A 26,216-nucleotide genomic window follows, 5' to 3' on the forward strand; every position below is an offset into this window, starting at 1 on the left:
GATATTTACATTTCAGCTCTCTTTCTTATTTATCAAAAACAGTAAGCCTGGTTTTATTTAGTAGTGAATAGGAGTGGGGAGCTTAGTGCTAGTTCACAGCCTCTAAAAGATGTATCTGACAGTCAGCAGATCAGCAATGGACTGTCACACTGAAATGTTCATGCTAGAGTTCTTAGCATTAACCAGAATGAGTCTTGTTATTTACATGTAGATAACAGAAAAGAAATTACATTGAGAAGGGTATCTTGGCATCAGTTTATTCCTTGTTAAGTAATAAATAAATCTAGAGTAGGTAAATAAATAGTTGCTATTTACGATTAATAAATTTGAGATGCCTGGAAAGTGAATGTTTTCAGAACTGTAGATTTCCCAACTTCAGTGCTGTGTCAATTCCATAGAGTTTCAAATATCTGGCAATTCACCCAGAAAAGTGGAAAACAAACACTTTCCTATCTCCTGTTACTGAAGTCTTTATTTTCTTGGTTGATTTTAGAGATCCCTGGATTATACTAAACTCCTATTGCTGTCTATGTTTTCTCTGGCTCTTCCTTCTACTATGTTCTTCTTAGGAGACAATCTTTCTTCAGCTGTGACAATGGCCCCTGCCTCAGTCAAATATTTCTTCCTCCTTCGAAACACTTCCCAGAGCCCACCTTCTCTGTGATAGCTCTGCATTCCCAAAACATGATTTAGTGATCAACTCTTTCTCTTCAAGACTGGTAGGTACAGATTAAATTGGCAGAGAAGGTGGGCAATGGGAAGAAATGGGAAGTTAAAGAGATTTCCTGAAGGAAATATTCTACCATCTTCCACTTTAGAAAGTGAGAATTACTTTGAAGGCTAAATGCATGGGTTTTAGTATCCCACAAAGTAGATAAAATGAAAACAATGAATACAATGAGGTGACGCTTCTATTATTCTGCTGAGAAATGGCAAAATTACATCATGCTCTAGTCTAAATGTGCACAGCCATCTCCACAATTCCTGTGTTGAAGACTAATCCTAAAGTGATGGTATTAAAAGGTGGAGTTTTGGGGAGGTGATTAGGTCTTGAGGGTGGAGCCCTCATGTATGGGATTAGTGCCCTTATTAAAGAGTTTTCAGGGAGCTCTGTTGTCCCCTTCCTCTATGGAACCAAAAACCAAATCTACCAACACTATGATCTTGGACTTAGTAGTCTTCAAAACTGTGAGAAGCCCAAATAGACTAAGATAAAAATGGACTATGAGTCCGTTCAAGATCTCAACACAGCCTTATCTAAAAATCCTAAACAGGCTGTTCTGCTTTATTTCCACTGTTTACATAAAGGTGAGCTCACAAGTGAGTAGAAAGCACTTTGGAAGTAATTTTTTCCTCCAAGCTAGTACATTTCAGACCTTCGCTTTCAAGCACACCCTGGCCAGCCTTACCTTCAAACCCCATCCTATTAGCTGCAATTTGTTTGCATATTTTGATTTACTTATTTATTTATGCCCTGCTTACCTCCAGCAAGCAGTTCAAGAGGTTCACAATGAAAACATTGCTATGAGAAAACATTGCTATGAGACCAGAAATAATTAACCCAAGGCAAAATGCAGCAACAGAAAAGGGGAGCATTGGCGGGATAGGGGGCACACATGTAGCAGAAAAACTTAATCTATCCTAGCTAAGGAAATTGCCAATCTTAGGCAAGGTCACATTTGCAAACTGCACTTTTCCACTTCATTCTCCTCTGTACATAATGAGGTAATACTTATCCAAGTACTTCTATCTAACTTGTATTTTGGGAGTTATATGTCAGCTACCATGAATAAAACATCCTGGCTTTTTTTTTTTTTTTTAATAAGTAGGTGCAAAGAAAGATAGGCATCTTGTTTTTAATTGTATAATGAGTAAATTATGTAATGTAATGAAAAGTATGGAAAGTTCAATTGTAGCTGATGTATAGTTCGATTGAGTTAAATCATACCATATTGTGTTCCTTTTCTAATGACCACAAAGCACTTTTTCTTTTTTTCCTGGCAAAAAGTTCAAACACAATTTCTTTTTCTTTCTCCCTATTTCTTTCTTTTTGGGCCCATAATAAGCAACTTTCTTCAAAATGGTTTCCATGATTAGGCCAGAAGATCTGTGGTTACTTTTTCTATCATTCTGTGATTACGCCACATTTGCTAAATAGATATTGTGTAGTTAAAGATGGGCTGCTGCTTTGAGTTTTGCAAAAATGTTTCAATGCTAAAATCCTCAATGCTCTTTCAAAAAGTTTGCTTAATTGAAGCAAAAGAAATAGTGGAACCATTGTTGGGGATAATCAATGAGAGGTAATTTACATGAGGGGACCATGGTGTGGTGGGAGAAGAAATTCTGGCTCTGTATAATTCATTCTGAGTCGCTTGAGCCCACACAAAAGATTTACCTTTAAAAGGCTAAGTTCCCAAGCCCCCAGTTTTTAACGAGTAAATCCGACCTCTAAATCCTTTATCAACCCACAAAACAACATTATGCTTGAAGCTCAAATTAGATAGATTTCTACAAGCTTTAAAATCTATAAGTATTTGGGGGTCAATGCAAAGAAAAGATGCTGAAAGATTAACTCTCAGTACAAACAAAGAGAGATTTGCGTTTTCAGACATAAATATGGCCACACCAAATGCTATTTAGGGGAAAATACTCTTAAATTAGAAACACTTACTGACAGGAGACCATGTTCAGTTTTCTACCCTTTAAAAAAAGCAATCATATTAAAAACAGAATTTATTTGGTTACATTATTGTCTCAAATAGCAAGGCATAAAAATAAGCTACATTTAAATTCTATGATTTCTACTTTAAATCCTAAGTCAACTTCATTAAAACACCTCTTTGAGGAAGACATAGTAAGTTCCACATTTAAATATTAAATAAAAGCCATAATTGCAAAAATTATACTTTGTGTTTTCTGTTTGTATTTTTCTTTTAACAAGGGCATGGTTTACTTTAGCATTCTGTGCCAAGTGCATGGAATTGAACTGAGTCCAGCTGATCTCTAATTTTTGCCATGTTAGAAAATTTGAGGTTCATTCAAAACAAAGGATACATCTGTTTTCATCAGCTGTTTCTTGAAATTTATTACTGGGACTTATTTTTTTTTAATTGTTTTGCCTAGACAGTATTGTTTTACTAGGGATGATTTATTACTCTACGTGTGCCCATGGAAACTGTGTTCCTAAAATCATAGAAACTGAATCAAAAATAATAAGGAAAGGATAGGAACTCATTCCCTTTACATTGGATTAAATGATTATTTAGAATATATAAATCTGTTTAAATTATAATAGAGCTGTGTTTATCAATGGGAAGAAAAATATGTTCAATTAACTCCAAGTTTATACACAGAAACTTGAGGCATGACCAGAGGATAAAAGAAAGAATTGAGGAATGTGACGTTTCAGAATGCTATTTTAAAAATCAGCTCAAAATTGGAGGATTATCTGCCTAAGAGAGACATCAACAATGTTTTTATTTATTCTCTACTTTGTTCCACAAAAAAGGATTTCAAGCAGCTTGCTCTCTTAATGTTTGATATTTAAAATGGTTGAATCTTAGCTTTTGAATATGATAAACTGACAGCACTTGATGCCTACTTACTTTGCAAGCATTTTACATTTATTTTTGTGTTAGTATTTTCAGGCTAGAAGAGTGTATCCTTGTCTGGGCACCATTTTAAAAAATAATCTCATTTATTTATTTATTGACTGTGCTGGGTCTTCATAGCTGTACAGGCTTTCCTCCAGTTGCTACGAGTTGGGGCTCCTATATAGTTGGGGTGCTTGGGCTTCTTGTTGCGGTAGCTTCTCTTGTTGCAGAGCACGGGCTCTAGGGTGCCTGAGCTTAATAGGCTGTGCCTCCCGGAGCTCTAGAGCGCAGGCTCAATAGTTGTGGTACAGGGGCTCAGTGGCCCTGAGTATGTGGGATCTTCCTAGATCTGGGATGGAATCCATGTCTCCTGAATTGCCAGGTGGATTCTTTACCATTGAGCCACCAGGAAAGCCCTCATGTAACATTTTAAAAAAGAGAAATAGGCTATCTTGGTAAAATGTTGAACAAATTTCACCTCTAGGTAAATTTTTCACAGGTTACCAAAACAGTGGCCTATATTTGCTTACTGAGCTGGTATTGAGGTTTTGGACATTTTTAGAACTTCCAAACCTTTATTAAATCACAAAATAAGTTATCTGGAAAAATTAAGGGGATATATGGCTTTTGAGACAGCTTGTTTTAGTTTTGGTGATAATTTAGATACATCTGCATTTACATTTAAGATTTTCAACACTGAAACAATAATCGCTAACATTTATTTAGCACTTTTCTGTGCCAAGCATTGTTGTGAATGCTTTGTTTTTAACTCACTGAATCCTCACAACCTCTCTATAAGGTGGGTACATTAATCTGTTTCATAAATTGAGCCATGCAGAGTTAAGTGACTTGCTCAAGTCATGACTGGCTGGTGGTAGTGCCAGGATTCGAACACAGGAAAGAGCTTCTGATCCCCTCTATGACCACCACACCACTCCTGTGCCTGCTCTGTCAGGAGGGCTTTCCATGGACTGCCACCTTTCCTGTTCTCCCAGGGTGGGACTTCCTCTGGAAATACGTATCCCAAGAAATCTCTCGTGTGTATCGACAGTTAGAACAGCCTGGGCTCTTTGTTTGTCCGACTAGTGTCTAACCAGTTCTACTTTCCATGCAGTAAAGGAAGCTTCTAGAAAGCCAAACACTTAACTGCTCCTTGTTTCAAGGGGAAATTTTGAGGCAGTGGAACAGTTTGGGCTGCTGCTAGAAAGTGTCTCAGAAAGAGCTATAAATCTTCAGGTGGGTGTGATTCAGGGAGGCCCTGAGCAGGGGCTGGCGTGGAGAAGCTTCGCACATCACACAGACAGACCAGCTGACTCCAGCAGAAACAGGTCTGTAATGACCTGGACTTAGTCATCTGGAATTTCTAAAAAGAGGGACTATAAACTCATCTGTCAATAGGATCTTTAAAATTTTATTTTAAAGGTTAGTATCCCAAACTTTGAACAGACCACAGAGTAGGAGAGCCTAAAAGCCTTCCAGTAAAATAGGACCAGGATTCATGCACCACCAGTAAGTAAAATTTTTATGTTCCAAGGTGGACTCCCACTAATTAAAAATGACTTTTAAAACCTGATATTGGTTTCTCTGCAAAGGAGTATTCAGAGAGAGGAAGAAGGAAGCACAAGGGAGGGGCACATTGGTGCCTTCAATGGTATTGCCAATGTTCTGTTTCATTACTTAAATATGTTTATATCTGTTCTTTCATATACAGCATGTATCCCATAATGTCAAAAAGCTATTAATATTAAACATTTACTGTGTGCTAGTAGTATGCCTGGCATTGACAACAATAATATTTATAATAAAACACTAGGCCTCTACTGAATGGCTTATTTTTAAATTCATTGATATTTCCAGTGTTATCACATTAAAATTAAAAAGTTTGCTTAAAATTTTTACTTACATTTACTTACTAAAAATTTTACTTACACACATTAAAAATACTACTTATAATAATGATTGATTGCTGCCATTAAAAAAAATCATTTGCTCTATGCCAGGTCCTTCTTAGGTATTATTTCATTATTCCTCCTACCAAAGTCTTGAAGAGTTTGTGTCAGCTAAGATGAGTTTGGTAATAGCATATCAAACTAAAGCCAGTTTCAATAATAAGAATATTTATTATCTCATTTAAGAAGTCTGCAAGACTTGATGGGTCCAGGATCCCTCCAAAAGTTCCACAAGGTCATCAGGAACCCTTGATGATAAGGCTCTTCCTCTCCACCTCCTTGGGATATTAACATGGCCCTGTAATCATGTCCCCTTTTGCTTGCCAAATGGCTGCCACAGATCTGGGCAGCATATGTTGTAGACTCAGCAACATCTGATTAAAGAAAAGGCATGTGTCCCTCCATGTGTCTATTCTTATTTGGGAAGAAAACCTTTTCTGTCAATCTCCCATCCCAGAAAATTTCACCTCAAGTCCAAATGCCCAGGATAAAGTCATATACCCGCCCCCTAGTTACAAAAAAGGATGATGTATTTAGTGCCACGTTTTTCTCATCTTTGTTCTCTTTGTTGGTGATTTCATGTCTAAAATGTCCCAAGTTTGGTGCTGAAGTGCTCTCTGGTTTTCCCAAGTATGAGATGGCTGTGAGGCACCTCATGGATAAAATTACGTAGGTTGCATTTGTCCATGAATTACAGCACTCTTGGCTAGGCTCAATTTTAATGAATTAATGATCTGTATCACTTAAGACATCTTTAAATAGAAACACACATAAAACAAGGTTATGTTTTGATCAGTTGATGAAAATACGTGGGTGTAGGCTTTTGGGAACCTACTCCTGTATTTCCTTTAGAAACAGTGCTTCCATGTTTCCTAATCCAGTGTCTGATGTGACTTTGTAGAACACAGCTACTATGAATAGTAATAGTTGACTCTGTGTGCACAAACATACACATTCACACAATACACACACACACACATATATACACACACCCAGACAGATATAGCATCACATTCACCAGCAGCATTAGGCTGTCTAGCAGAGTTCTCCAAACTGAAATAATTTCACACCTTCTCACTCCAGAGTGGGGTGCCCAAATGTCCCAATTTGCCCTTGATTGAGGGTTTCCCAGGATGAGGGACCTTCAGCGTTGAAACAAGGAAAATCCCAGGACCAATCAAAAAGAGTTGACTCCCCTGCTCCAGAGTTTCTTGAAGCCAGGGAATTGAGGTGAAGGGGGAGTGTCCATCCTAACCCTTCAACTCTTGCTCTGAAGCTAGTAGCTGCACCATCTTTAGGAAGGAGACTCATGAAATGAATGTAAATGCAAGCAGTTAAACACTGCTGTCCCCGCTCAGGCTTCTGAGGGTTCCTAAGCAAAAGCTGGATTTTCCCTAGGAAAGCTTCACTGAGAAAGCCTTAACAGTAAGCTCATTTGGTTTACATTCCTAATGCACCTTGCAGGTGTCTCTTTGGTGTGTGGAAACATCTAAGAGATGAATTATGAAGAAATACAATATATGGCACAATTAAAAAAAAGTGATAACAGATGCCCAGGAATTAAAATATTTTCATTCAGGCTGCAAAATATATTATTTTCTTTAATTCGCTTGTAAATTGATAAAGGATAGAGAGAAAAATGTAGATTTCAGGACCAAATCCATATTTCCTATATCAGCAAATTCTCAAATTTTCACAGATTTGGAACTATGTTGACTAGTGATTCTCAACCCTAGTATTATATTAGAATTATCTGGGAGGTTTTAAAAATTCCTATGCCTGGACGCCACCCATTACAATGAAATTAAATAGAAACGGAGTCGGGAAGAGGAATTATTGGGCACTTAAATTGTTCTAACAGCTTCCCAAGTGATTCTAATAACATACAGCCAGGGTTGAGACCCTCTCACAGGGAGGGTGATGTTGAGAAAGGGTCTTGGAAAGTTTCGGCAGAGAATGCTATAATCAGCTGGTGATGCCTGCTGTGGGTGGGAGATGGAGAAAGGTGGTAGCTCACAAGGCTGCACTAAGCCGTCTTTTTCAGCCTAGCTAAAGTGGCAATATTCAAGCTCTGAAGTCAGGCAGATCTTGTGTAATCTTGATCAAATGATTAGCACTCTTACCAGTATCTTCATCCTGTTACCATTTTTGCAATGTTGTCATGAGGGTTAGGTGAGGAAGCAGATGCCAAGTACCTGGCACATAGTGGATGCTTAATAGAGGGGAGCTATCATCAACATAACCAGGCTCCCATGTTTTCATTTTTGGCCACATTCTGATTTACATTCTATTATCCTAACAAAAGGGCTTCCCAGGTGGCTCAGTGTAAAGAATCTGCCTGCCAATCCAGGAGATGCAGGAGATGCAAGTTCAAACCCTGGGTCCAGAAGATCCCCTGGAGGAGGAAATGGCAACCCACTCCAGTATTCTTGCCTTGAGAATCTCATGGACAGAGGAGCCTGACGGGCTACAGTCCATAGGGTTGTTAAGAGTCAGACATGATTGAGTGACTGAGTGACTGAGCACATATGCATGCAGCCTAACAAAGAGAAGAGTTTTTATGAGATAGCAGTAACAGTATTTTACAAACAAAATGAATAATACAAAAAATGAATGGTATGGCCAAGGCAATTTTGCAAGCATATAACCTAGTTCAGGGGTCAGCAAATCACTGCCTGTGAGCCAGATCCAGCCACACCTATTCATTTACTTATTGTCTGTAGCTGTTTTCCCATAACGGATACCACATGGCCCATAAAGCCAAAAATATTTGCTGTCTGGTTCTTTACAGAAAGTTTGCTGACCCTTGATTCTAGTTCATCAATTCTCAGTCCAGTCCATGGACCTCTGAAACCCCTTCAGGGGATCTTAGAGGTCAAAGCTATTTTCACACTAATACACATCATTGACCTTTTCACAGGGTTGACATTTGTACTGAAAGGACAGAAGCAACGTTGGGTAAAGCTGCCAGTGCCTTAGCACAAATCAAGACAGTGGGACCAAGTGTACTCTTCATTGTTTTCTTTACCACTACATGTTGTAGGGAAGAAACCAAACAAACAAAAAGCCAGTTTCACTTAGCTCAGGTTGGCACTATTGGTATTTTGAGCCAGGTAACTGTTGGTTTCGAGGGGGCTGTGGGTTGTTTAGCAGCATCTCCAGCCTTTGCCCAGTAGACACTACCAACTCATCCCCTCCCATCCCCCATTGTAACAGTCAAAAACCTCTCCAGACATTTTTTGAAATTTCTTTTATTTAACTAAATGATGGTAAATGTCAATAGATACAGCTCAGATAAACAAAAAATCTTTGGTATCTTCTGTAATTTTTAAAACAGTAAAAAGTTCCCAAGACCAAAAAGTTTAAGACTTGCTCTTCCATTCTGTATTTATAAGGTATTTATGATATTTATACTGCTAAATCAATATAAAGTGAAAAGGATCACATGTATAAAATATAGGCAAAAGAAGCAGGGAGTCTGGGGTTTGGGATGGGAGGGGTGGAGGCATAGCCAGTGAAGACACGGACGTAGAGACCCGGGCAGCAGCGTGACCTGGACTGATTAGTCCTCCATCTGTGCCTCAGTTTCCCTCTTATAAAATGGAAGCGATGGCAGTACTTACCTCACAGTGTTGTTGGGAGGATTACATGAATAAATACCTAAAAAGCATATAGAATAGGTTTGGTGCTTAAATTAAGTGCTCTCTGTGGGTCAGCTATTATTGTTTTAATATTAAATGATCAGTTTATGTCAGAAGGGATGAGGTCAGGCCTGCCATTAAAGCACACAGGTGCTGTTGACCCTGTCCCTATGGCAGGATGACTGAAAGCAGAAAAAATGCAGTCACTGGCCCCCAGAGACGAAATATCGTGGTGCCAAGAAAGAAATCAGAATCCCCTAAACCCGCTTCTTATCCTAACCTCACACTTTCTAATCCAAAGTCACATCTGTTACCCCTGTGAGGTACGTGGACATGCTCCAAGGTTTCAGAACAAACGACGTGAGGTTGGCTTGGTTTCATGTGTGAGTTCCAGAGCAGTTATAGCTTTTCTTGTTCCCGCACTGTGATTAATTTTCCCTTCAGCTCAGTTTGGCTGCCAGAAAGTCATCCAGAATTGTGTTGATTCCGGCCATCCTCACCTTGAGGAAGACATGTGCTTTCAAAAGCGAAATGTTTGTAGACTGACTTTTAAAAAGTTGCTGAAGAAGAATCTGAAGCTGAAGCAGAGGACGTTACCTGAAATTTGAAATTGCACTCTCTGTTGTAAAGCATCACATCTCCTATGTCCCAGTTCTTATCTCTCCTGACCTCCCTGGGTCAATCAAGATATGTTTTACTGTAATCGTTTTCTGTGGCTATTGAGAATGTTGCATTTAGATCCTAAAACCTGTTGAATTCACATGTCATATTCTCTGTGAGATCTGACCTGACTCTACCGTTAGACATTAACTCCCCTCCGTGGGTCTCCCCATTCTGTTCTTTTTTCCTTTGAGGCACATTTCTGCATCCAACACACACTGTATTTTACACATGTATTTTGTTTATTATCTGCCTCATTACTGTGGCAAAGTTTTTACTGTTTTTTCTTCAGTACCATATTCCTAGTTTCTAAAACAGTGTCTGGTACATGGTATGGACCCTGACATCCAGCTTTTGCCTTTAAATGAGGAAGGGAAAACATCCCTGTGATGAATCACACACCATGAATTCACATACAGAACCCTTGCATGAATGAAAGCATCTATATTGAAAAAATATTTCATGCTTTCATTGAAAAAAATATTAGACTCAAAAAGAGTACTTAAGTTTCCCTTCTGTTACCTAGCAATTTCATGAGCCAACGTATAAAATAGGCTATCAGGAACTTGTCCCAGTGGTATTTATTTTTCATTCATCTAATATTGTAATCCTTCAGTGAATAAATTTCTCTTCAGTTAGCTATCCAGCTCACAGAAGTGTGTCTCAGTCCCACAGAGCACTGTGCCCTAGGGCTCCCTGGTGGCTCAAACACTAAAGAATCTGCCTGCAGGACTTCCTGGTGGTCCAGTGAATAAGGCTGTGCACTCCCAATGCAGGGTTTGATCCCTGGTCAAGGAATTAGATCACACATGCCGCAACTAAGACCCAGAGCAGCAAAATAAATAAATATTAAAAAAAAAAAAAAATTCTGCCTTCAGTGCAGGAGAACTGGGTTCAGTCTCTGGGTTGGGAAGATCCCCTGGAGAAGGGAATGGCAACCCACTCCAGTATTCTTGCCTGTGAAATCCATAGACAGAGCAGCCTGGTGAGCCACAGTCTGTGGGGTTACAGAGTCAGACATAACTGATCGACTAACAGAGGTTCTTAACAAATAGTTATTAAGGAGTTGATTGGCAAGTACCTCTACCCCAAGAGATGTGTTCCAATGCAATTATACATGGAATCTTTGAAAACCAAGTTAAGTACTAAAAATTAGGGATATTCACTACTGAAATATGTTCTGTACTAAGTATTTCTTGTAAAGCACAGAATGCCTTTGCAAATACATACTTTATTTGTAAAGTCATATCTTGGCATTTAGAGCTTCCCTGGTGGCCCAGACAGTAGAGAATCTGCCTGCAATGCAGGAGACCTGGGTTCAATCCCTGGATCAGGAAGATCCCCTGGAGAAGGGAATGTCTATCCACTCCAGTATTCTTGACTGGAGAATTCCACGGACAGAGGAGCCTGGTTGGCTACAGTCCATGGGGTCGAAAAGAGTCAAACACGACTGAGTGACTAACACACACACACATACATGTCTTGGAATACAAGGTTTACTTAAATCAGTGAATTGAGACATACACAGAGTATAGATGCTACAGGCTCAGTTCTGTGCCAGGTTGATTGATGTATGAGAAGTAGCACCTTTAGGAGACTTGAGTGGTACATTTAAACATTAGGAAATTATACATGGAAGGGGGGATTGCAGGTCTCCTTAAAGGCAGAGACTGCTTCTCATTCACCCTTGCCACCTAGAGTCTGCCTGCGTGCTCAGTTGCTTCAGTCATGTCCAGCTCTTTGCGACCACAGGGACTGTAGCCGGCTAGGCTCCTCTGTCCATGGAATTCTCCAGGCAAGAATACTGGAGTGGGTTGTTGCCATGCCTTCCTCCAGGCAATCTTCCTGACCCAGGAATTGAACCTGCATCTCTTAGATCTCGTGCATTGGCAGGCGAGTTCTTTGCCACTCGCGTGACCTAGGGTAATGCTGCTGCTGCTGCTGCTGCTAAGTCGCTTCAGTCGTGTCTGACTCTGTGTGACCCCTTAGACGGCAGCCCACCAGGCTCCCCTGTCCCTGGGATTCTCCAGGCAAGAGCACTGGAATGGGCTGCCATTTCCTTCTCCAATGCATGCATGCATGCAAAGTCGATTCGGTCATGTCCTAGGATAATGGTAAGAATTAAATCTGTGCGTGTTAACAGAGCACAAGGCGTGGACAGACTCAAGTCTAGCACAGGCATATTATAGACTTGCAGTACTGATCTGGTGGTGGAAAAAAAGTCATGAGTAAACAAAAATATCAAATGAAACCAAGTATTAAAGTGAAAGTGAAAGTCGCTCAGTCATGTCCAACTCTTTTCGACCTCATGTACTATACAGCCCATGGCATTCTCTAGGCCAGAATACTGAAGTGGGTAGCCTTTCCCTTCTCCAGGGGGTCTCCCCAACCCAGGGATTGAACCCAGGTCTCCCGCATTGCAGACGGATTCTTTACCAACTGAGCTATCAGGGAAGCCCATCAAGATTTTTAAAAAAGAATTTGTAATACAATGAAAATTCACACAGAAGAGGTCACTAGGGATGGCTTCCTGAAGGAGACAGGAGTTACATCTTGAAAGAAATGAAGGCTCAAAATGCTGTAACAAAGGAAACAGGGAAATTCCTAGCTGGAAGAGTTAATTTAGACCTGTACACCTATCACTTAAAAGGATTTTGAGCATCAATCTCTGACATATATTTGTTTATAATTATACATATATTCTATTATACTACCATTATAAAAATTTTTAAATACATAAGAGATGGGATGGGGAGAGAGATGGGAGGGAGGTTCAAGAGGGAGGGGACATATGTATACCTATGGCTGATTCATGTTGCTGTTTGACAGAAAACAGCAAAATTCTATAAAGCAATTATTCTTTAATTAAAAATAAATTAATTTTTTAAAAAGTAAAAAATATTTTAAAAGAGCAGTTAAAGATGAAATAAGCATATTTTACATTATTAATGGTATATCATTATTTATGTTGGCCACAAATCTACATTTCAAATAACCTTCTAGATAATTTTGAATTTTTATGGCTCTCTTCCAGTCATGTTGGATTAAAACTTGTCAGCCCATAATATGCCTGATGAGTTCTCCTAGGTATAGGAGACCTGTCAGCTAAGCCATTTTCTTATTCATTCATACCTAAGTTATTCATATTGTCTTTCATCATCAGTTTCTTTGAAGGAATCTATTTAAGTCAATTGTGAGAGTTAACTTGATTAAAGCTAACTAATAGAATCTACTCGTTCAACCAGGCACATAAATCTGTAACATGCTGCCAGATGCTTAAAGTGAATAGATGAGTGAAGATACCCTGTGGAGAAGAGGTAGTATGGTGCCTGCCATCATCCGACAGGTGGATGGCTGGAGGGTGCCACTGATCAGGCCTCCCGTGTCCGTGTGGAGTTAGTGAGTCACTGGCATGGAACCTTGGCCCCCAGGAAGAACTATAGTCCGGAAGGGTGGATGTGTGAGGTCAGATCATTAGCGGTGGTTGAGAGCTTTGGACATGGCAAGATAGGCTCATGAAACTACATATTCTTAAGAAGGGAGTAACAGGAAAATTTTAAAAAATTGTCCTGGCAGTCAGGAAAGAAATTAAAACCTCATAGAAGCCAATTCAGAGGCATCATGAATGAAACATTGTTAGCTTCAGCTAGCTCTGTAAGTATACTCCCCATAGAGCTGTCATCTGCAGGTCATGGGACTCTGACTTTCTTTTGAAATACAGGCCTTAGTTCTTCATTATTCTCCACTCCCTCCTACCCCCTGCCAGCTTTATTAAGGTATGATTAACAAGTAAAGTTATAAGATATTTAAGGTGTACACCATGATGATTTGATATACATATATGTATATCAAAGGATTCCTCTCATCAATTTAACTAACCCATCCATTATCCCATGTATTTTAGCAAATTTCAGTTCCATGATACCCTGTTAGCAACTGTGGTCACCATGTTATACATTAGCCTCTCAAACCCCTATTCATCTTATAACTGAAAGTTTGTACCCCTTACTAACTTTTACTTATTTCCCCCACCATCTAGCCATTGGTAACCACTTTTCTGGTCTCTGTTTCTATGAGTTTGACTTTTTTTTTTAAGATTCTATATATAAGAGATACCAGAAAAATAAATGACCCAATCAAAAAATGGGCCAAAGACCTAAACAGACATTTCTCCAAAGAAGACATACAGATGGCTAACAAACACATGAAAAGATGCTCAACATCACTCATTATCAGAGAAATGCAAATCAAAACCACTATGAGGTACCATTTCACACCAGTCAGAATGGCTGCGATCCAAACGTCTACAAATAATAAATGCTGGAGAGGGTGTGGAGAAAGGGGAACCCTCTTGCACTGTTGGTGGGAATGCCAGCTGGTACAGCCACTATGGAGAACAGTGTGGAGATTCCTTAAAAAACTGGAAATAGAACTGCCTTATGATCCAGCAATCCCACTGCTGGGCATACACACTGAGGAAACCAGAAGGGAAAGAGACACGTGTACCCCAATGTTCATCGCAGCACTGTTTATAATAGCCAGGACATGGAAGCAGCCTAGATGTCCATCGGCAGATGAATGGATAAGAAAGCAGTGGTACATATACACAATGGAGTATCACTCAGCCATTAAAAAGAATACATTTGAATCAGTTCTAATGAGGTGGATGAAACTGGAGCCTATTATACAGAGTGAAGTAAGCCAGAAGGAAAAACACCAATACGGTATACTAACGCATATATATGGAATTTAGAAAGATGGTAACAATAACCCGGTGTATGAGACAGCAAAAGAGACACTGATGTATAGAACAGTCTTATGAACTCTGTGGGAGAGGGAGAGGATGGGAAGATTTGGGAGAATGGCATTGAAACATGTAAAATACCATGTATGAAACGAGTCGCCAGTCCAGGTTCGATGCACGATATTGGATGCTTGGGACTGGTGCACTGGGACGACCCAGAGGGAGGGTACAGGGAAGGAGGAGGGAGGAGGGTTCAGGATGGGGAACACATGTATACCTGTGGTGGATTCATTTTGATATTTGGCAAAACTAATACAATTATGTAAAGTTTTAAAAATAAAATAAAATTATTAAAAAAAAAAGAGATATCAGTAAGTAATTGTGTTTTCTCTGACTTGTTTCACTTGGCATAATGCCTTCCAGACTTATCTATGTTGTCACAGATGGTGGGATTTCCTTCTTTTTTGTGGCTGAATAACTTTTCATTGCATGCATGTGTGCCATATTGTCTTTACCCATTAATCTGTCAGTGGACACTTAGGTTGCTTCTATGTCTTGGCTGTTGCAAGTGATGCTTCTGCAAACATGGCTGTGCAGGTATCTCTTTGAGATAATGATTTTGTTTCCTTTGAATAGATTCCCAGAAATGGGATTAATGGATCATAGGGTAGTTCTGTTTTTGGAGGAACAGCCATATTGTTTTCCTTAGTGGCCGCACCCGTTTTCATCCCTACCAGCAATTGTATGCGTTCTCCATTGTTCTTGCAGGAGAGAGCCAGGAGCTGCCTGCCATTCCTGGTGAGTCAGCTGGCCAGCATGGAGCACTCATTTCATCATATTCTCCTGCTGGAGATCAAGAGCATCACGGACACCTTCTCCTCCATCCTGGGCCCACAGAGCAGAGACATCTTCCGCATGAGCAACAGCTTCACTGCCATTTCCAAGCTCCTTACCCGACAACTGGAAACCACCAAGGCCAGAAATGACAGGTGAGCAGGAATTTCTCGGGACCTCAGGATCTGCTGCAAACCCATGAAGGCATAGCACCAAAGGCTATGCTTTCTTTTGTAGGCATCAAAGTTTCCAAAGAAAGCCAAACTCACTATCTCAACATAGAGTAACTTCTGAATAAATTATGACATTTGCCAGAATTTTTCTAAATCTGTAAAAACCAGAATGTAACCAAAACAATTTTCTGAGTGCAGAAAATACAGTAAAGAAATAAGAATGTAGTACAAATAATAATGTTTATAGAATTTGTTTATTTATTCAACAAACATTTAAATCATTACTTACTCTATGCCAGGAATCCTGCCAACGGCTAGACATATAGAGAGATAAAACATATTCCTTTATGCAAAGAGCTCATTGTCCAGAGAGTAGGTAAAAAATAAGTGGATAATTATAGAATAGTGGGAAGATTATGCCAATTATGATTGTGTCAGGGAGTTTGGGGAACACAGATTGGGGTACCTACTTCTGCATGGAATGGAGAGGAATGGGAAGCTGAAATCAGGAAATGCTTCCCAGAAGAGGTGACATTTGGAACCAAGTCTTGAAAGATTACCAGATTATACCAGGCTGGCTTTGGGGCAGTATGTGGAAGAGCACAGCACTTTCTGGAAACAGAAGTCATTCTGTCTGGCTAGCATCAATATTAGGTAATAGGGATGAAATAATAGGCAAGGACCAGATGGTGCAGGATATGACAGACCTTCTTCAGTTCAGTTCAGTTCAGTCGCTCAGTCATGTCCTACTCTTTGTGACCCCATGAATCGCAGCACGCCAGGCCTCCCTGTCCATCACCAACTCCCGGAGTTCACTCAGACTCACGTCCATTGAGTCAGTGATGCCATCCAGCCATCTCATCCTCTGTCGTCCCCTTCTCCTCTTGCCCCCAGTCCCTCCCAGCATCAGAGTCTTTTCCAATGAGTCAACTCTTCGCATGAGGTGGCCAAAGTACTGGAGTTTCAGCTTTAGCATCATTCTTTCCAAAGAAATCCCAGGGCTGATCTCCTTCAGAATGGACTGGTTGGATCTCCTTGCAGTCCAAGGGACTCTCAAGAGTCTTCTCCAACACCACAGTTCAAAAGCATCAATTCTTCGGTGCTCAGCTTTCTTCACAGGCCAACTCTCACATCCATACATGACCACAGGAAAAACTATAGCCTTGACTAGACGGACCTTTGTTGGCAAAGTAATGTCTCTGCTTTTGAATACGCTATCTAGGTTGGTCATAACTTTCCTTCCAAGGAGTAAGCGTCTTTTAATTTCATGGCTGCAGTCACCATCTGCAGTGATTTTGGAGCCCCCAAAAATAAGTCTGACACTGTTTCCACTGTTTCCCCATCTATTTCCCATGAAGTGATGGGACTGGATGCCATGATCTTCGTTTTCTGAATGTTGAGCTTTAAGCCAACTTTTTCACTCTCCACTTTCACTTTCATCAAGACCTTCTTAAGGAGTTTAAATTTTATCCTGGAGGCTGTGAGGAGCCATGGTAGGATTTTTATGTATTAGGATATGATCAGAATCCATGTTTCAGGAGGCTTACTCTGGCTCCAATGCAGAGAACATCTCAGGCAGAGGCAGCCTGGAGTCAGGTCAAATGAAGGAAGAATAGATAAATGTCCACAGGTATTGGCAATTTAAAAATTACTGATGATTGTAGTGAGTGATCTGCCAGTGGTATGGATGAGCATAAAATAGGATGCCTGGGGTTGGAGGGAGAGAGTGGATATGATAAATCTGGTCCTTTCAAGAAGTCTAGACCATACAAGATTGAGGGAGGTGTTTTATTGTATTTGTCACATTTTGAATAGAGAGACACTTGGAAAGTTTTATGACCATAGAAGTTACAAAATACTTTCGAATTCATCACCTCATTTGATCCTCATGATCACTCTACAAGTTGAGAAGGGCAATTATCATTATTCCTATTTTATAGAGGAAGAAACAAAGGCTCAGAGACTGGTTAACTCTCTTCCTAAAGTTACACAGTAACTAAATGATAAAAGATGGACTAAAATTTCAGAAGGGGCAGGACATATTTAAGACTAGCATCAGATTTTGTGAGTTGGGGGGTTAGCAAATGATGCATATCATTTTCAGTCTGAAATAGCATTCCAGAAACACAGAAGCCAACCTCACAAAATAGCGAAGATTTAGTCACAAGGATCCACTTTATGTCTAGCATGGCACAGAGCCTGAAGGTCCCAAGAGATACAGAACAAGACATAGACATGAAACACCATTCCTCAAAGGGTTCACAGTCCGTGCATGTGAGGCGTTAGTGGAAGTGGGTATAGCAGGCTGTGGCTCAAGAGAGACATACAGCCAGGGAAATGAAGAATGTTTCACAAAGAAGATGAAATTTAAATTCATTCCATATTTGTTGAGTAGCTTCCATGAGCTAGGCATCTGCGTAGGTACCAGATCATGTTGCACAGGATGAATGAAAGTTCCCAAATAAGAGTTTAAAGGGCACTCCAAATACAAAGGACACTCCTCACGTGCAAAGATAAAAGAGCTTAAGAATGTGTGACCCAGACTGAGGAAAAGCAATTGGTTCAATGTGACTGGAGTGAATACATCAGTGGAGCGCAGGAGAGTAAACTGAAAAGTTATGTCAGAGGCACATTCACAGAGAAGCAAGGAGTTTGTTCTGTAAGCAACCTGGTGACTTGGAAAGATTTTTACCCAGAGAATAAACACTGCTTCTAACACAGTAATTAGCAGATAGTGGGCATTCAATATTTCTTCACTAAAGGACTAGATGGGTGAGGAAGTGGCTGACATGGTGGAGCCCTGAATGGATTTAGCTGGCAAGAGAGACGGTGACCAGGATGCTATTGTTGGAGCCTTAGCAGTCGGCTCCCTCCATGGTGAGACAGCTTGGAATTAGAAAGAATCAGTTACTGGTGAGAGGTGGGCTGAGGAGAAGGGGAGAAGAGTGAATGAAAATCCAGAGCTGTCTAGCTCAAGTGACCACAAGCACATGGAAAAGCATGCTGATAACCAAGAAAAGATGGAGCAGGAGGGGAGCCCATATGAAGCACCTCTTGGCTCATTCCACACAGAGAATGTTTTCTGGCCAAGATGGTCATCTCAACAATAGCTGTTCATTCAAGGAAGACAGGTAGCAAGTGCCCTTTTCTCTCAACACCATACTTTTGATTTAGCATATTAAAATCTATTGTTCCCTGGTTCAACATCTAGTACAGATTCCTACAATACCAGGATTTCTAATTTTGGTGTTGTTGACATTTGGTTAAGTCTTGGTTGTGGAGCTATCCCGTGCACTCTAGAAATACTTACCATTTCCCCGGCGTGTATGCACCAGGCGCTAGGGGCAACGCTCCCCCTCAGCTGTACTAAGAATGTCTCCAGACATTGCTAAACGTCCCCTTAGAGACAGAAATATCCCCCAATTGAAAACCACTGCTATCTACATATTCCACTTTAAAAACAGCATTTACACCTAGCAACAGCCTACACATGGCAACATCCAAGAAACCCAAAGCCAGCATCGTGAAGGGATGATTTGTCGTCTGTGTGCAAGCAGAGTCACTGCTAGCTAATTTTCATGGGGTGGTTTCAGAATTCAGTTTAGAGCTTCTACAGCTGGGGTTTGGGGGAGCCACTTTATATTCTCTGCACAGCTAGCCTGCTCGTTTCTTCCAATGGTGACTGGCGTGTGCATCAGATGTAAAAGCTCAGACATGTATTCTGGCCAACAGTCTGTCCATTCTTTCTTGCCTCTACACATGCAAAGTTACAAGAGGCCAGTTGACTCTCTGTGAGATTATATGTGTGAAAAGGGTTTGTATAAAGGAAAAACTTGTTATACAGGGTGTTACATTAAGGCATTCCAACAGGAAAAATGGTTCTTAATAAAGTAGGCCCAATCCAATTAGCAATAGACAACTTCCTCATGAAAAGAAGAATTTAAGAGATATGTAGATAGGAGGAAAAAAGGGGGTCTCTATCCAAATATGGGTCTGCATTAGAAAAATTCATTTCTCCTCCCTTTATTATTTTTCTAGGGACAAAAAGAGAAAAAAATGTTAAAAGATAAAAGGTCACCATGCTCTTCAAATACTGCCACCACCATCACCACCTCAGCCTCTCCCTCAATTCAGAATACTTCATCCATTTCAACCCTCTCCATCAGTCTCCTTCTAATCGATTATAAGTATTCAGTGGGAACCTCAAAAAGACTGGTGTGGACTGCCCCCTTTTTGTATTAGCTGCTCATCCTCTCTGGGATGGTTGCTAAGGCTTCTCTCCCAACATCTCTTCTCTGAATAGCCTTCATTGTGACCATTTAGCTTCAGTAATTTTAATCTGTGCCCCACAAAGCAGAGAGATCCACACTTTTGTCTAAAGCATCTAGCAAAGTCTGACCCTTACAACTGAAGGGGAAATGAATAAGGGAAGAGACAGCTTGAAAGAAAATTAAAGATGGTTAAAATTCAAAACAGATGTCATCTAATTTACAAATCTGACACATAGCCCAGCAGGCCAGATTTTAGACTTCAGGCCAAGATTATAAGACTATCAAAAGAAAAACAATTAGCATCCTAGAGAGACTAAAAAACTGGAGGAGACAGGAGCCTCCTTTGTGCCAAGTGACTGAATTAATTGGGTGAGTTTTATTTGATACACCAGGTAAGCACACTTGCGCTTTTCTTATTCCTGTATTTCAGGATGAATGTTTTTATCTAAATAATAAACCAATAGGGCTAAATAACAGGATAGCCAAGCAAAACATTTAGCTTTTGAAGTTAATTCTGGAGAAGTAAAAGAAAGATAACAGCAATTTTGGATTAAAAAAGACAGGGTGGTGCTCGCTTCAGCAGCACATATACTAAAATTGGAACCATACAGAGAAGATCAGTATGGCCCCTGCTCAAGGATGGTATGCAAATTTGTGAAGCGCTCCATATTTTTCTCATGGTTACTAAAGGGGAAGCGGGGAGGGATAAATTGGGAGTTTGAGATTTACATATACATACTACTACATATAAAAATAGGGCTTCCCAGGTGGCACTAGTGGGAAAGTACTTGCCTGCCAATCCAGGAGACATAAGAGACATGGGTTTGATCTCTTGGCTGGAAAGATACCCTGGAAACAGGCATGGCAACCCACTCTAGTGTTCTTGCCTGGAGAATCCCATGGACAGAGGAGCCTGGCAGGCTACAGTCCATGGGGTTGCAGAGTCAGACATAAATGAAGTGACTTAGCACATATGCATATATAAAAATAAATAACTAGTAAGAACCTGCTGTGTAGCACAGAGAACTCTACTCAGTACTCTATATTGACCTATACGGGAAAAGAAACTATAAAAGAGTGGAGATATATATATATATATATATATAACTGATTCACTTTACTGTATACCTGAAACTAACACAACATTGTAAATCAACCGTACTCCAAGAAGAATTAATTTTAAGGATTTTAAAAAATAAAAAAGAGAGGGCGTCAAGATAGGAAAAAAAGGTCTGTACCTTTCAAAACTGTACGAGCCCTAAGTAGCCTACTGGGTGGCCACTAACCATTGAACTGTTTGCTTGCCAAGACCCAGGAGAAGCTGGAGAAGGAGAGGGCAGTTCCTGGCAACTGTGTGCTGGCTGAGCAGTCAGCGATCCTTGGACTAGAAGATGCCTTTGCTAAGTGCATGTGGTGCCAGGGAGGCTGCTCTGATCAGACACCATCAGAACCAGGGACAGTTCGTCACAGGTGGTCTTAGTAGGAGGTCAGACTCAGGCCCCAACCAGGGATAGAAGCTTTGAGGGCTAGAAATTGTGTGGGGAGGTAAATAGGAGAAATGAGAAAAGGTAGGGAAAAGGGAGGGTCAGGAGGAAGGCACAAGGGGGAAGCAGAGGGAAAGGACAAAGGACATCTGACTCAGCCCTAAGCCCCAGGCATGGGGTCACCATTCCCTCACACCCACCTTTCCAACTAGCCAAAGACATGGGGGAGAAAGTTACATTTAAGAAGTTTTAACTCAAAGCGTTAACCTCTGGCTTGGTTGAATGGGTGGTATGTTCTTTGGTTGTTTTGATGGTGATGGTGAAAGTAGTGGTGAAACTGTGTTTATTCTTTGTTTTTAAGAATCAGGTGCCAGGTGAAGTGAAAGGCAAAGTATAGCAAAGGTGCCTGCCAGGCTCCTCTGTCCATGGACTTCTCCAGGTAAGAATACTAGAGTGGATACCCATTTCCTTCTCCAGGGGATCTTCCCAACCCAGAGATTGAACCCAGGTGTCCTAAATTGTAGGCAGATTGCTTACCCTCTGAGCCACTGCAGAAGCCCAAAGGTAAAATTAGGTAGGTGTAAAAACGTGGTCCAATGGAGAAGGGAATGGCAAACCACTTCAGTATTCTTGCCTTGAGAACCCCATGAACAGTATGAAAAGGCAAAAGATAGGAAACTGAAAGATGAACTCCCCAGGTCAGTAGGTGCTCAATATTCTACTGGAGAAGAGTGGAGAATAGCTTCAGAAAGAATGAAGAGGCTGAGCCAAAGCAAAAACAATGCCCAGTTGTGGATGTGACTATGATGGAAATAAAGTCCGATCCTATAAAGAACAGTATTGCATAAGAACCTGGAATGTTAGGTCCATGAATCAAGGTAAATTGAAAGTGGTCAAACAGGAGATGGCAAGAGTCAACATTTACATTTTAGTAATCAGTGAACTAAAATGGATCTGAATGGGCAGATTTAATTCAGATGACCACTATATCTACAACTGTGGGCAAGAATCCCTTAGAAGAAATGGAATAGGCCTCATAGTCAATAAGAGTCCAAAATGCAGTATTTGGGTGCAGTCTAAAAAAACAACAGAATGACCTCTGTTCATTTCCAAGGCAAACCATTCAATATCACAGTAACACAAGTCTATGCCCCAACCACCTATGCCAAAGAAGCTGAGGTGGAATGGTTCTATGAAGAACTACAAGACCTTCTAGAACTAGCACCACACAAAGATGTCCTTTCCATCACAGGGGACTGGAATGCAAAAGTAGGAAGTCAAGAGATACCTGGAGTAACAGGCAAGTTTCGCCTTGCGGTACAAAATGAAGCAAGTCAAAGGCTAACAGAATTTTGCCAAGAGAAGACACTGGTCATAGCAAACACCTTCTTCCAATAACACAAGAGATGACTCTACACATGGAAATCACCAGATGGTCAATACGAAAATCAGGTTGATTATATTATTTACAGCTGAAGATGGAGATGCTCTACACGGTCAGCAAAATCAGGACCGGGAGTTGACTGTGGCTCAGATCGTGAACTTCTTATTGTAAAATTCAGACATAAATTGAAGAAAGTAGGGAAAGCAACCAGACCATTCAGGTATGACCTAAATCAAATCCCTTGTGATTATACAGTGAATGTGATAAATAGATTCAAGGGATTATACCTGATAGACAACCAATACAGTATACTAACACATATATATGGAATTTAGAAAGATGGTAATGATAACCCTGTATGCGAGACAGCAAAAGAGACACAGATGTATAGAACAGTCTTATGGACTCTGTGGGAGAGGGCGAGGGTGGGATGATTTGGGAGAATGGCATTGAAACATGTAAATTATCTTGAAATGAATCACCAGTCCAGGTTCAATACATGATACAGGGTGCTCGGGGCTGGTGCACTGGGATGACCCAGAGGGATGGGATAGGGAGAGAGGTGGGAGGGGGGTTCAGGATGGGGAACACAGGTACACCCATGGCAGATTTATGTCAATGCATGGAAAAGCCAATACAATATTGTAAAGTGAAAAATAAACAAATAAAATAATAATAATAATAAAAGACCTGATAGAGTGCCTGAAGAACTATGGACAGAGGTTCATAACATTGTACAGGAGGCAGTGATCAAAACTATCCCCAAGAAGAAGAAATGCAAAAAAGGCAAAATGGTTGTCTGAGGAGGCCTTACAAATAGCTGAGAAAAGAAGAGAAGTGAAAGGTAAAAGAGAAAATAAAAGATATACCCATCTGAATGCAGAGTTCTAAAGAACAGCAAGAAGAGATAAGAAAGCCTTCCTCAGCGACCAATGCAAAGAAATAGAGGAAAACAACAGAATGGGAAAAACTAGAGATCTCTTCACAGAGAAAGCAATTGGCACCCCACTCCAGTACTCCTGCCTGGAAAATCCCATGGGCGGAGGAGCCTGGTAGGCTGCAGTCCATGGGGTTGCTAAGAGTCGGACACGACTGAGCAACTTCACTTTCACTTTTCACTTTCATGCATTGGAGAAGGAAATGGCAACCCACTCCAGTGTTCTTGCCGGGAGAATCCCAGGGATGGGGGGCCCTGGTGGGCTGCCGTCTACAGGATCACACAGAGTTGGACACGACTGAAGTGACTAAGCAGCAGTAGCAGCAGAGATCTCTTCAAGAAAATTAGAGATACCAAGGGAGTGTTTTATGCAAAGATGGGCACAATAAAGGACAGAAATGGTATGGACCTAACAGAAGCAGAAGGTATTAAAAAGAGGTGGCAAGAATACACAGAAGAACTATCCAAAAAACATATTAATGACCCAGACAACCACAACAGTGTGATCACTCACCTAGAGCCAGACATCCTAGAGTCCAAAGTCAAGTGGGCCTTAGGAAGCATCACTACGAACAAAGCTAGTAGAGGTCATGGAATTCCAGCTGAGCTATTTCAAATCCTGAAAGATGATGCTGTGAAAGTGTTGCACTCAATATGCCAGCAAATTTGGAAAACTCAGCAGTGGCCACAGGACTGGAAAAGGTCAGTTTTCATTCCAATTCCAAAGAAAGGCAATGCCAAAGAATGTTCAAACTACCACACAATTGTACTCATCTCACACGCTAGCAGAGTGATGCTCAAAATTCTCCAAGCTAGGCTTCAATAGTATGTGAACTAAGAACTTCCAGATGTTCAAGCTGGATTTCGTAAAGGCAGAGGAACCAGAGATTAAGTTAACAACATCTGTTGGATCATAGAAAAAGAAAGAGAATTCCAGAAAAACATCTACTTCTGTTTCATTGACTACACTAAAGCCTTTGACCATGTACTGCTACTGCTAAGTCGCTTCAGTCGTGTCCGACTCTGTGCAACCCCATAGACGGCAGCCCACCAGGCTTCCCCGTCCCTGGGATTCTCCAGGCAAGAACACTGGAGAGGGTTGCCATTTCCTTCTCCAATGCATGAAAGTGAAAAGTGAAAGTGAAGTCGCTCAGTCGTGTCCGACTCCTAGTGACTCCATGGACTGCAGCCTACCAGGCTCCTCCATCCATGGGATTTTCCAGGCAAGAGTACTGGAGTGGGGTGCCAATGTGGATCACAACAAACTGTGGAAAATTCTTCAAGAGATGGGAATACCAGACCACCTGACCTGCCTCCTGAGAAATCTATGTGCAGTTCAAGAAGCAACATTTAGAACCGGACACACAACAATGGACTGGTTCCAGATTGGGAAAGGAGTACATTAAGGCTGTATATCATCACCCTGCTTATTTAACTTACATACAGAGTACATCATGCGAAATGCAGGGCTGGATGAAGCACAAGCTGGAATCAAGATTTCCGGGAGAATTATCAATAACCTCAGATATGCAGATGACACCACCCTTATGGCAGAAAGCAAAGAACTAAAGAACCTCTTGATGAAAGTGAAAAAGGAGAGTGACAAAGTTGGCTTAAAATTCAACATTCAAAAAACGAAGATCATTGCATCCGGTCCCATCACTTCATAGCAAATAGGTGAGAAAACAATGGAAACAGTGACAGACTTTATATTCTTGGGCTCCAAAATCACTGCAGATGGTGACTGCAGCCATGAAATTAAACAACACTTACTCCTTGGAAGAAAAACTATGACAAACCTCAGTTCAGTTCAGTTCAGTCGCTCAGTCGTGTCCGACTCTTTGCAACCCCATGAATCGCAGCATGCCAGGCCTCCCTGTCCATCACCATCTCCTGGAGTTCACCCAAACCCACGACAAACCTAGACAGCATATTAAAAAGTAGAGACATAACCTTGCTGACAAAGATCTATATAGTCAAAGCTATGGTTTTTCCAATTGTCATTTTTGGATGTGAGAGTTGGACCATAAAGAAAGTTAAGTGCTGAAGAATTGACGCTTTTGAACTGTGGTATTGGAGAAGACTCTTGAGAATCCCTTGGACAGCAAGGAAATCAAACCAGTCGATCCTAAAGGAAATCAATCCTGAATATTCTTTGGAAGGACAACCTAGACAGCATATTAAAAAGCAGAGACATTACTTTGCCAACAAAGTCAAGGCTATGGTTTTTCCAATGGTCATGTATGGATGTGAGAGTTGGACTATAAAGAAAGCTGAGTGACAAAGAATTGATGCTTTTGAACTGTGGTGTTGGAGAAGGCTCTTGAGAGTCCTTGGACTGAAAGGAGATCCAACCAGTCCATCCTAAAGGAGATCAGTCCTGGGTGTTCATTGGAAGGACTGATGTTGAAGCTGGAACTCCAATACTTTGGCCACCTGATGCAAAGAGCTGACTCATTTGAAAAGACCCTGATGCTGGGAAAGATTGAGGGCAGGAGGAGAAGGGGACAACCGAGGATGAGATGGTTGGATGGCATCACCGACTT

The 26,216-nt window shown here is 40.8% G+C and overlaps 1 protein-coding gene across 3 annotated transcripts in view; it reads left to right on the forward strand.

The window, feature by feature from the left end:
- Positions 1–26,216, forward strand: part of VEPH1 (ventricular zone expressed PH domain-containing 1) — a 276,656-nt gene that overhangs the window by 133,695 nt on the left and 116,745 nt on the right. For all 3 annotated transcript variants that reach the window (XM_010839863.1, XM_010839864.1, XM_010839865.1), the window contains exon 7: positions 15,356–15,576. In XM_010839863.1, coding sequence (XP_010838165.1) covers positions 15,356–15,576 — 221 coding nt within the window. The remainder of the gene's footprint in view (positions 1–15,355; positions 15,577–26,216) is intronic.

The sequence above is a fragment of the Bison bison genome, unplaced genomic scaffold (assembly GCF_000754665.1).
Source record: "Bison bison bison isolate TAMUID 2011002044 unplaced genomic scaffold, Bison_UMD1.0 scf7180017864135, whole genome shotgun sequence".
NCBI lineage: Eukaryota > Metazoa > Chordata > Mammalia > Artiodactyla > Bovidae > Bison > Bison bison.